Source organism: Phytophthora infestans, genomic scaffold (assembly GCF_000142945.1).
Source record: "Phytophthora infestans T30-4 supercont1.32 genomic scaffold, whole genome shotgun sequence".
NCBI lineage: Eukaryota > Oomycota > Peronosporomycetes > Peronosporales > Peronosporaceae > Phytophthora > Phytophthora infestans.
The window spans coordinates 76848-88860 of NW_003303727.1; the positions used below are offsets into that span (position 1 = coordinate 76848).

Sequence of the window (12013 nt, forward strand, 5' to 3'; positions counted from 1 at the left end):
GATGTGCTCATGTCTATCACAGCGCACTGCAAAATAAAATTCACGTCATGGGTCGACCGTGTATTGACGATGATGTTCGCACTGGGATTGCCTTTGGTGCAGGTATACCAACACGTCGACATATCGGATAGTTTCCCTCGATACGCTGAACACATCATCTGATCCGCGGATCGACACAAACTCGACGATATTAATAAAGTGTCCTCTTAACTGCAGACACCCTGTCCTGAAACTGAAATCGTCGGTTCTTTTTGCCGAATTATGAATTGAGTCTATTTTCGAATGCGTTCTGTCGTTTCTTGAATGTGTTTTCCGGACTAATTCCCAGAAAGCGAGTACTGTCCGTCACCTACGGTAGCTGCAGCTATCTTCATCTCTGTGCGATATATTTCAAACGGCGAGCGCTTTGTTCCTTTGGCTTCCCCCGTGTCAGCAACTGTCATTCGTGACTCTTCTGAAGCCTGCGTCGACGTAGCTTCGTCTCGATCTCTTCCGGCAATTACTTACTTGGTCTCCTCGCCGGTGATGCTCGTCTGAAGCTTTGTCTCCACATGCCTCTACTGTACTCGTCTTCAAGTCCTGAAGTCTCCTTTTCTATTTTATTAAATTGATTATTAATTACTTTGATTTTACATCATGCAAGCTTGCTCACATGTCAATATCCCTTCGACGCGGAAAAGATACTATAACTGAGAAACACCAGGGACCTGATACCGTGCTCCACTTCAACATCTGAGTGCTTATAACCGCTCTCATTTGATGCAAGCTAAGCGAGATCGCCGATACTATGGTGGGCTCAGAGCACCAAGTAAGCATATCTTCAGTTTTCTTTGTCGGTACCATCCCCAGTGTAACTTGCTAAGGCTCTAGCACGTCGTCCAAACAAATACGCAACACTTCAATGTCACCCGTTTGGGGGGCAGATTGATCAGCAAGACGCACAAAAACGGTCATCAGGAATAGCACAACAGGCACCGGACCGTCATGACGTTTTCCAGCGAAAAATAGCCAACGTTATTCAGTCACCATGTACTGAAACTTCTTCCACACGCGGGTCCAAGGCTGCAGTACAACTAACAGCCACGAGCGTAGAATTATGAGTCTTCCAATCCAGACAACTTCCAACCATGACACGTCCCTGTCTTCACCTCCTCTTCCACAAAAACCACACGATCAACTAATGCGCCTCCTGAGCCGCCAGATCTCGTACAGAGCTTGCGTCGTCATCTTTCTCTTTCTCGGGTCCGTCGCCTTCATCACCCCATTTAAGGAATATTACCTAGGCAACTACGTGACAGACCCGTTCGACGAAATCCGCGATGAGGTTGTAGCTCGAAAACTCAACCAAATGGGCGTCGTCATCAGCGGCGCGCACTATTACGACACGTTTGATCGCAAATCGACCCCACTCATCGACTTGCACAGCAGAAAAGAGCCCAATCGCTCCACCACTGAGACACTGGGACTGACAGACTTTCTCGATCGAGCCAACGTACGTCGCGTCGACCTCCTCTCTGGGTTACCAGTAGAGACGCTATCGCAACCCGTTAACCTCATGGTTGACGTTATGGCACCGCTTTGTACAGACTCGTGGGAGACCAAGGCTCAGCTGTTGTTTGGCAACTATTTCCCTGCTATTCGTCATGAATTTTGTCGCGATTTTCACGAATTGTTTCCAAGGGATCGATTTTTTAACCATCAGTGGATAAAAACGTGGCGGAAGTGGGAAACGCAAGTCTCGGTCTTATAGCTGTCATAAACATGTCGAAGTCTACTTAGACCACTTTAATGACGAGCTGGTGGTGCGTAAGATCATGAAAAACGTGCAGGAAGGTTACATGCAGTTGGAGCTTGATGGGTACACTGATGAAGTGGCTGACGCGATCGTGGGTCGATACAGTAAAGGGATTGCGGTCGATGACGCTATCGCTTTGCTACCATCTTCTTTCGATGCTGACCACGTGGCTTTAGTTGATGTTCTTGGCGTTAGCGCTTTGCCTAACTATTATTTGCAGTCTCAAGAGCTGACGATGGGGACAAATGTGAACGGAGAAGCTGCCATTTCAGCTGAAGTGACTCACGCCACTGCCGCGTATTTTACGCCGGATTTTCTGTCGACTACCGTTGGATGAACTTCCTGTCGACTACACACTTGGCGTTCTTCTGGGAGTGCTCAATCTTACACACGTCGATGGACAAGACGATGAGAGTAGACGACGTAAACGCGTCTGCACTGAAACAATGTGGTAGGGAAGTGGCCCGACATCTGCCGATTGTTATTGCAAATCTCATGTTTCTCTTTCAATCTAAGGAGAGAGATTACACTACGCTGGACAATACTACGACGTACACATTGGGTCGAAGACGTGAGTCGGATTCCGACTATAAAGTTCTACAAGTCCCAGAAACGCTTGATGACTCGCCGCTCTACTCTATCGATGGATCCAGCTGGTCCAAGACCAAAGCAGACACGTCGTCAGTAATGACGCTATCAACCACTCCATACAAATATCTGTATACACCGGACTGTAAACGACTGGTAACTCAAGCACTAAGTCAGAGTGGGCGCAATACACAGAAGTATCAAGCGTATCTGGGAGACGGCCTTGGTAACTGTGCGTTCCGAGATTCCCAGAAAACAGATCAGCAAACACTCTGCCGGTTGTTCATGACTTCGGATGAGGTTTCATTCCGCGATCTGGATGGAAATCCGGTAGATATTCCGTCGTGTGCGTCGCTGATGGACAACTCTACTAGTGAAGAGAACCAGAATTTACAGCAAGAAAATCTGCGGCAGATCGAGTGGTTCATGATCGATACGAAGACGTTAGCTAGAAGAATCCGCATCATCGACAACACCAGTCGACAAATCCGCACGTTCCTGCTGATGCTCAACTTCATTGGGGCGTCTCACTACGCTCTCCAGTACATCTACAACCTCAAAAGTATCTGGATCTTCATCAGCAATAGCGTGTTACAGCCAGCCGCAGAGGAGCGAACGCGTCAAGCAACTATCGACAATATCAACCACCAGCCATCCCCAGTCGTTCGCCTTGGAATTCTGGAGCTACTGATGTGTGATCCCGCGGATGGAGCACTGGAACACCCACTCACCATGGTACTAATGTATCTTGGCGCTATTGGATCGTTAAGTAACATTTTCAGACCAGAGTGCACCGCCCAGCTGTCTACGATCGGAGTTGGTATAGTGATTCACTGTGTTCCTGCCATTCCCGTTAGCAACATGAACCTCGTGTTAACGACACTTAGTAGCAGCTACTGGGTTATCCGTGTGACGTTGCAGTCCCAGTCTCTGGCCATGCGTCTGGACCACGTCGTTCGCGACAACTTCATCCGCTTCTGGCTCACCAACGCATGCGCAGTGCTCGTCATCCACTTTACGTGCAAGGGGATCGCTGATGTCGTGTTCAAGAATATCAAGCTGAGCTCCGATCCCCATATCTACGCCATTCTCGGAGGACTGGCCTTGTCCTTAGCGATCTCATCTGGGTTTATCCTCGTTCATATTGCTGGAACGGACAGAGAAAGGTTTACTACGTTTATCAAGAAAAAGTCTACCAGATCGTTATGGAAAGCGGCACACGACCGAGCTATGAGCTATCGCGCGTTCGTCGCTAGATGGAGCACGAAAGACCTCGACTCGGTGTTATATCACTGCGCGTCGCCACAGATTGCGCGTCAGTTGCAGATTTCCAGCCTACCAGAGCAACCAGAACATCGCGCATGGAAGCAAGGAAGTCGATCGGAGGACCTCGTGGACAGCCGACCACCGTCCATTCGCATCAATGACTTTGTCGCTGTGCACTGCGCTGGGAAGCACATTTGCACTTGCAAAGTGTCAAGTGGTATCTGAAATCTGACGGGTGTGGTGGGGTCACAACAGCTGAATTGATAGTAAGGCACCCTCGGGTTTACACAGTAGATGCCGATTCCCCGGACGTCAGCAAGGACGCGCCGAGATAAGGTAATTAGCTAGCAAGTTTTGTGGACGGGGGGGGGGGGGGGAGTTTTTTATCGTTGAATACTCATGTACACTATAGTAACTAAACGAAAAATTATTTCCAATCTAGTAAGAAGATTTGCTTTTTCAAAATACTTTTAGGTGGCCCAATTATTGGCAATAAATATTAAGAAAACAGTGTTCCTGAACAGAATTTAGCTAATGATAATATTGCCTCACAGACACTACTAATGATGAAAAACGCTACATTAACACCTTAAAAATATGAATCTGATATTGCTCCAATATTTCCAGTATAATTTACAAAAGTAGGCTCATAGGAACTTTAGATGCCTTACGAAACAATTGGACGTCTCAGCACCGTTTCTTGATGTCTGTATTTCCCATACTAGCTCTTAGTTAAGAATCTGATAGCCAATCATTATCTCAGAGTCCACAAACACGCAGCTTGCTATGATCAACGGAGGTGTTCTTTCAGCTACAGAAGCTGTAGCGGTCAAGCGATTCGAGATCTTATGCAGTGGTAGCAAGAGGAAGGCATGCAAGGAAGATTACGCGACGCATATTCTTCGTGCTGGTCCAAGCAAGCGCGCTAAGCATGGGGGAGACAGTGGTGATATTATCTACAGCGAGTTGTTGAAGCAGCTACCCCCAACATCAAATGCATGCGAGCGATTATTTTCGCAGTGCAAGCTGGTGCTTACACCTTAGCGGACATGCATGTTGCCTGCCAATTTTGAGCTGATTATGTTTTTGCATGCAAACAGGAATTTATTGGATGTGACGAGGCTAGCTTCAGCTGGAAGTGACGCAGAGCTGTAGGCAATATTGCAATACTTACTGCAGTTTTTTTATTGGTAATTGTGGAATTTTCCTTTTTATTATTGCGCTTACCCACCGTCAATTCCGTATAATACTGTATTGGAGAACCCCTGTACAGGACACAATCGCATAGAAGACTGTGTCCAAGTATCTTTCTTTGCCTATTTTAAAAATTGGTGAAGTTTCTAATCAGGACACTTACAGTTGGATACTGGACACATACTTCATCTCATTACTTTTATTGCGAGTAAAATCCCTCGTTCATAAAATGCTGCAATTTTTGCTGTCAGATGTGCGTACTTAAACAGTGTACTGGATTTTTACGAGGCGCGAACTTACCGGGGCTGTACTGTTTTACTAATCCAAATTCTGACTTAACTCGCCGATTTTCATAATCCAGTTCACTAGTACTGGATTTTGGACATTCTTCCACAAACATACAAAACATACACACACATGCATAATGTAAACGCTACCCATAGACATTTTTTATATTGTGTAAATAAAAACGTCGAAGAAGGATGTCCACGAGATGCGAGGAGATCTGCAAGCTGCCTGTGTGTTTTCGCTCTGGTTTATATGGAGCATTTTTGATTTTGATTCGAACGCAAGCGATACGATACACTCCTATGCCGATGAAGCTAGCTGCATTCCTCTCCATCGCCGCGATTGCTACAATGTCGACGACGACTGCCACGCCTACTCAAAGGAACATGATTTTTGTATCCGGATACACGGAGGCTCCATGCGCCGACACTCCGTGCCTTCCGGAGCATGCTCCAGTGTGTGGATCGAATGGCGTCACGTACGAGAATGAGTGCGAGTTGGACCAGGCCAATTGCAACAACGCTGGCCTGAACGTGACTCAAGTGAGCTATGGCGCGTGCCCCTGCGGTATCCAGAATGAATGAGGTCGCGATCGCGTAATTGACATGGAAAGGGGTTAGCTCCGAACCAATACACGAACCACTCCCCAAAAAAAAAAAAATTCAATCAGCTACTTAAAATAATGTAAACTTCAGCACTCGATTAAAAAGAGCGATGAAGACAACGTTCTATTGCTTGCTCTCGTCCTCAAAGTTAGCTGTCCAAAAGTCTTTGAGCTACCAACGCAATATGCGCATTGTCAGTAAAGATCACAGACCACGTACTTTTAATCTCCCTACAACCACTGCCTTCTTTTCTTCAAGTCGTCGGAAGCAACCTGCGGGGCTATTACGCTGTCTTGTGGGCGACGGTAGTATCTCAAGTCTCCAGTACGTCGTGAATGGATGCTAGACCTGCGCAGAATACACAATCCCAGACGAAGGAAGCTCTGCTGGTCAAATCGAACAGTGTGCCGTGTACATTGCACCGTTGTGTAATCCTGAAATCTGTGAAACACCCGATGGTGTCAACTCGAAAGTCGTCGTCTTTTCAAGCGTTTTCCTGCCACGATAGCAGACCCTACACTACTTCAGGGAGGCCCTGGCGTATCGCCCACTGACTGTGAGTTTTTTTACGGGAGTTTTGGGACTTCTGAAATCAATACGGATGTCTTTCTATTTCATCGCAGTGGAGGAATCAATGGACCATGGACGATGGTGACACTGCACGAGTTGAAAGAAGCCGTGAGCGTATACACGACGGCCCATCAAGGTACAGGACGCAGCACAAAATTGAAGTGAGTCGCATCGCAGAGTACTACTACAGGATCTCCTTGGAGCCATTCGTTTGACACGTCGGAGGCGCCTGGATGTGCCAATGACTTACATGGAGTCGGTACAATTGTGTATGGTGCCAGCTATTAATACGATACAATTTTGGTGTAAAGGCGCATGCAGCTAGATCCTCCAAACGGGATTGGATATGTACTCGATACTATCGAGTCGATAGTGTCGGTGCAACCGCTGGGACATCTGATAAGGAGTTCGCCTACGTGTCGAGATCTGGCATTACCTATGGCGAAGTCCGCGATGCTTTCTTAGCGCTTTGTGAGAGTGACAGCAGCTGCAAATCTTACTTTCAAGTCAACAATACGCTTCAAGGTTTAATCGAGAAGTTTGACATCGACCCAAACTCCACCAGTCCAATGTTAATGGGAAAAATCGGCAGAATCGCGGTGTCATTCAGTCTGCGATCTGTACTGGCAAGTGATCCGTACATCCGAACCTTAATTCCGCCTCTTGTTTACCGCCTCTATCGATGTAGACGTAGACGTTCTGTCCCAATACTTTACAATCCTCACTGCGAATACTAATCCGCTAAACCGCAAGACGCTGTATTTGAATCGACGCTACCCCAGAGTATCATTGTCTTCTCTGAGATGATGCACTACCATCTTTGTCTGAGATGAAGGCTCGATTTACAAATGCTAAAATAGCTACTGGAGGGATTCCTACTTGGTTCAGTCAACATACTCTGCCTTCACGAAAGAGAAGTCTCCATCGTGTGACGAGACTAATGTTGGTAGTTTTGACTCGAGCGGCATCATAGATCAGTACTGGGACAAAACAGCAAACCAAGCAAGCATTTTGCTGCTAAGTGGAAAGCTGGACCTTCAGACACCCAACAAATACGCCGACGCCTTTTGGAAAAATCTTGACCGCGATAGGAAAGAACTAATAGCCTTCGAATACGCAACACACGGTGCTCTCAAGACGACTAAAATGGCTGCTGATGATCTGGAGAGTGAAACTTGTGAAATGAAAGTACTAGCATCGTATGTACGCGCTGGTGGAGATCTCGAGGGTTTGGATAAATCCTGTGTGGCTTAGATGCCAGCATTTGATCTGTCCCCGCCAGATGCCTATTTGTACAGCTACTTTGGTACAGACGATGCCTTCGATGGCGTGTACAACTCGAGCTTAGCTCAATACTAGCATGATATTCTAGATTTGTCGATGATCACCGAAGCATCTTCAAATTCCGATACCTAAAGGTAAGTTTTACATAATATGGCATAAGCGTAAACTGTTCCATAACAAAGTGTAGGTTTTCCAGAATCTATCGAGTATTACAACGAAACATCGTGTTTTTATTTATGAAGAATTCACCAATCCTCCAGCTGTAAACTTTCTGTTTCTTGACTTCAAAATTCTGAACACACATGGAAGCCCATACCCAAGAAGCTCACGGATAGTACACAATTTTACCTTGAGCTGGCGTTATATACTCTCCTTTGGCGGATATCATGCAGAATAATACGCAGCTCACCAAGTCCAAAAATAATCGTTTCTGCTCTTCAAGGGCAATGACGGGTCCTCCAGGCCGAATCATTCGGACTCAGATGAGCTAGTGCTTCCCTGTGAGGCCAGTACCTCATTTAAAAGTATTGACCTGAGCGCGATCGCGAATTCGCGCGAATCCTCGTCGGCCTTGTTCTGCAATAATCGATGAAATTTATCGGCGACTAAACCTTATCCGGACTGTGGAGTGTCCAGCAACATGGGTTCTGCCGCATGCACACTTCCATGCACGATGATTGTCCATCCGCTGACGAGCGTAGAATGCAAACGCCTGCTTCGATAGAGCGCATCCCGCTAAATCCACCTTCACCTTCAGAGTTAATCTTCCAGGTGTACACTCTTGGAAGATGCACTTGATCCGTATGCCCTAGGAACACTTTCACCAGTCCACTGAAAGGTAAAAGAAAGTATGATTAGATCGTTAGCTTCACTACTCCTCAGCTCAACGTTCTTCTGCGACCATGCAGTCGCTTCTCATGCATTGGCCTGGCATCATTTGTCTTCACTATACTGCACAGCACCTTTGTGCTCAACTCAGTTGTGCCAGGTCCCGTAGTTCGACCATCCGTCTTGTACTTCACGTTGACTCTGGTCCTAGATATGAATCTGGATTCCAACACGCCTCCTTCGAAGCTCCAGCTTTGACTACTTTGCATCTCCGATGCCAACACTAGCAATCAGATTCTTGAGACGCAATTTGTCCAGTGCTTTTGTAAAAGCATCAGCAGGATTCTCATCCCCTTTGATCTTATGTAGATTGAGCACTCCACGTTCCACTTGTTCACGCACGTAATGCCAACGCAACTCGATGTGTCGAGTGCGGCGACTGTAGGTAGGATTTGTAGCTAGAACGTGTGCAGCTTGGTTGTCAATACCAATGCGTAACTCCACAGTGTGGTGCGGGAGAATTTCCTGTAAGATGTTACTCTCTGCAATTGCCTCCATAGCAGCCTCACATGCAGCCACATACTCAGCTTCAGCAGTGGACAAGGCTACAATGGACTGTCGTCTCGACATCCATGAAATGGCACCACCAGCTAGTGTAAAAATGAATCCTGTCGTGCTCTTCCGAGTTTCTGGGTCATTGGCCCAGTCACTGTCACAATGTCCTTCGAGTACTATAGCCTTCGACTTTATCTCTTGTCGATTGTAAGTTATTCCATAGTTCACAGTACCCGCAAGATAGCGTAGGACACGTTTCAATGCACCAACGTGCTTGCTTGATGGGTTTGCCACAAATCTACTCAACTGACTCAGTGCAAATGCCAGATCAGGACGTGTACTTGTCGCCAAATACATCAGCATACCCACGGCTTCACGGTACGGGAAACTAGTGTCGCTAGTCTCGCCTTCTTCCAGTGGGACAAATCTAGCCTTCACTTCCATGGGGTTTCCCACAGCATGAGCTTCACCGTAGCCAAACTTCTCCAAAATTCGTGCGTATACTTTGTTTGAGTGACTGTAATCTGCTCTTCTGTCTGGTTAACTTCAACCCCAAGATATGCAGTCAATAGTCCTTGGTCCTTGAGTCCATACTCTTGGTCCAAATCTTCAAACAAAATATTCTTGCTCTCCTCATCCTTGGTCGCTACCACGATATCATCCACATACACAAGGACAAGTATAACATCTTCTCCATCAATACGATAGTACAGACAGGGCTCGGTCAACGATCTCTGGTAGCCACGAGTAAGAAGCCACTGGTTAATTTCAGAGTTCCACTCGCGCCCAGATTGCCTCAATCCATACAACGCTTTGGTCACCACATACATGTGGTCATCCACTTCACACGGAAATCCGTCAATCGACTTCACGTATTGTAGTATTCCGAGTAACGCATTTAGATATGCCGTATCAACATCTCCTCCATAGAGCTTCAGGTTCAGAGCCGCAGCTAATGCCACTAGAAGTCTGAAAGAAGACATTCGTGCCACCGGCGAGAACGTGTCAATGAAATCCACTCCTGGTCTCTGATAATTGCCAAGAGCAACTAGTCGAGCTTTGAAGCGAATCACAAACCCCTGAAAATCCGACTTTACACTATAGACCCAGCGTGTCTTGATAGGTTTAGCATCCTTCGGAACATCCTCAAACGCAATCTCTTCTAGAACTCTACGTCGTTTCATTGCAGACATCTCTGCCAGTTCGGCTTCGCGCCAATAGTTACTGTATTTGCTTCGCATAGCTTCGCGGTGGTTGCGTGGAATCCGAACATCACTTGCTCGTATAGAACGTCCATTCTCATCCACTACACGTGACGTATTCTGCACCGCGTTGACTACATAGTCATCCAAATACTTAGGCCGACGACGCACGTGATACTCACGTAGACCAGTTCGAGTTCGTTTCGGACCTTCACGTTCCGCATATATCTCCACACGACCCATTCTGAGTTAGTTTCGTCTCGTTGACGCTTGCATACCAATTTCTTCGCACGTACTGGCAATGGTAACGTTGTCAGCATCTTCACTGAATTTCTCATCAACGTCAGCCAGCATATCTCCGTCTTCATCGGCTACAAGATTCGCTTCATTCACAACCGATTCAGAAAGGTTTTCACCTGCATGCAGCTCTTCAGTGTCCACTTCAGATGAACTCCCATCAGCACCAACGTCCAATGAACCACACACACTGACAGCAGACGCATTATCACTTGTCATGTCAGGTTTCGTGTATTCATACACTGTCGTAAGGTTCGACTTTGATCCTTCAGAATTCACACCGTCACTCTGTACAAGATCATCACTCTGGTTGTGGTATTGTTCACTCTGCAGTGCAGTCAGAGCACTAGGTAAACCTGCCGTTACCCCTTCAACATCCGGAACACACGGAGGTTCAGTCACTGTGTCTCCGATTCCTCCCAGTCCTGTCCAGTTTGCAGATGCTCCTGACGGTAATGACGCTCGTTGCGCCTCCCTAAGCTCTGTCATCACCTCATTTCGCTCTTCAACTCGTTGCGCAGTATCGTCCTCGCCTCCCTCGAGGTCTCTGGTCGCTTCGAGCGTGACCTCGCTCATCGTTGGAGCAGCGTTCGAGTTACAGACTTCACTCAGATCCATAGTAGATTCGAGCGTTGAGTTTTCAGTACTCGACTCCGTGTTACTGCGCTTCGTAAAGTGCAACGACTCCAAGTCGTCGTTCTCCAAATCTGCTCCATGACGATCTCGGTACATCACATCTTCACTAATGCGAAGATCGGATACGAATTTAGCTGTACGATCATCAGGAAAGTAGACTTTACAACCCACGGTATCTTCGGCATAACCGAGCACAAAACCCAGTCGCGCGTTATCATGGTGCTTCTTCCGACCTGGTGTCACTGGTACATGCACATAAGCAAGTGAACCAAACTTGCGGATGTGATGGAGGTCGGGTTTGATCCCAAACATCATCTCATAGGGAATGCTCTGAGTTCCCTTATTGTAGGTTCTGTTCTTGATGTACACTGCGTTACGCAGCGCTTCAGGCCACAGACTAACAGGAAATCCAGCATCATGCATCATCGACTTCGTCATCTCCACGAGAGATTGATGTGTCCTCTCGCAAAGGTTCAGCTGTGAACTCTTTGGACCCACCTTCACATGCTCGATGCCGTGCACTCCGTACCAGTTATCCATTACTGTGTTAACGAATTCACCGCCTTTGTCTGTCAAGACTTGGTGTACTCTGTACTTCACTCGAATAGGACCATCCTTCTGACGACCAGCTTGTCTTTCAGCCCAGAGCACATATTTTTTCATGTGCTGGTTCACTACCTCGCTCGACTTGCTAGTCAACATGTGAACTTGCTTGCTGTAGTACTTGCCGTATATCGGATAATTCATTTCATCATAAGATGAGAGTTAGGTGTCAGAAGTGGCCATAATGGTGGCAATATCTGCACGTTCGGTGGCTGCGGCCAGACCGGTGACAGAAGGTATCTGTGCACTAGCAGTGACACTCTGGTCGGTGGTAGTAATCTGGACTTTCCGAGAACCCCGCC

General features: G+C 47.0%; 2 protein-coding genes across 2 annotated transcripts; both read left to right on the top strand.

Moving 5' to 3' along the window:
• Positions 1–759: 759 nt before the first annotated feature.
• PITG_14029 (uncharacterized protein) lies at positions 760–3874 on the top strand (the record flags this gene model as incomplete). Its single annotated transcript, XM_002899121.1, has 4 exons — positions 760–836; positions 1213–1492; positions 2016–2092; positions 2251–3874. The coding sequence occupies 4 exons, from the start codon at positions 760–762 to the stop codon at positions 3872–3874; spliced, it is 2058 nt and encodes a 685-aa protein (XP_002899167.1).
• A 1565-nt stretch (positions 3875–5439) lies between these two features.
• PITG_23012 (Kazal-like protease inhibitor) lies at positions 5440–5715 on the top strand (the record flags this gene model as incomplete). Its single annotated transcript, XM_002899122.1, has 1 exon — positions 5440–5715. The coding sequence occupies one exon, from the start codon at positions 5440–5442 to the stop codon at positions 5713–5715; it is 276 nt and encodes a 91-aa protein (XP_002899168.1).
• Positions 5716–12013: the final 6298 nt, after the last annotated feature.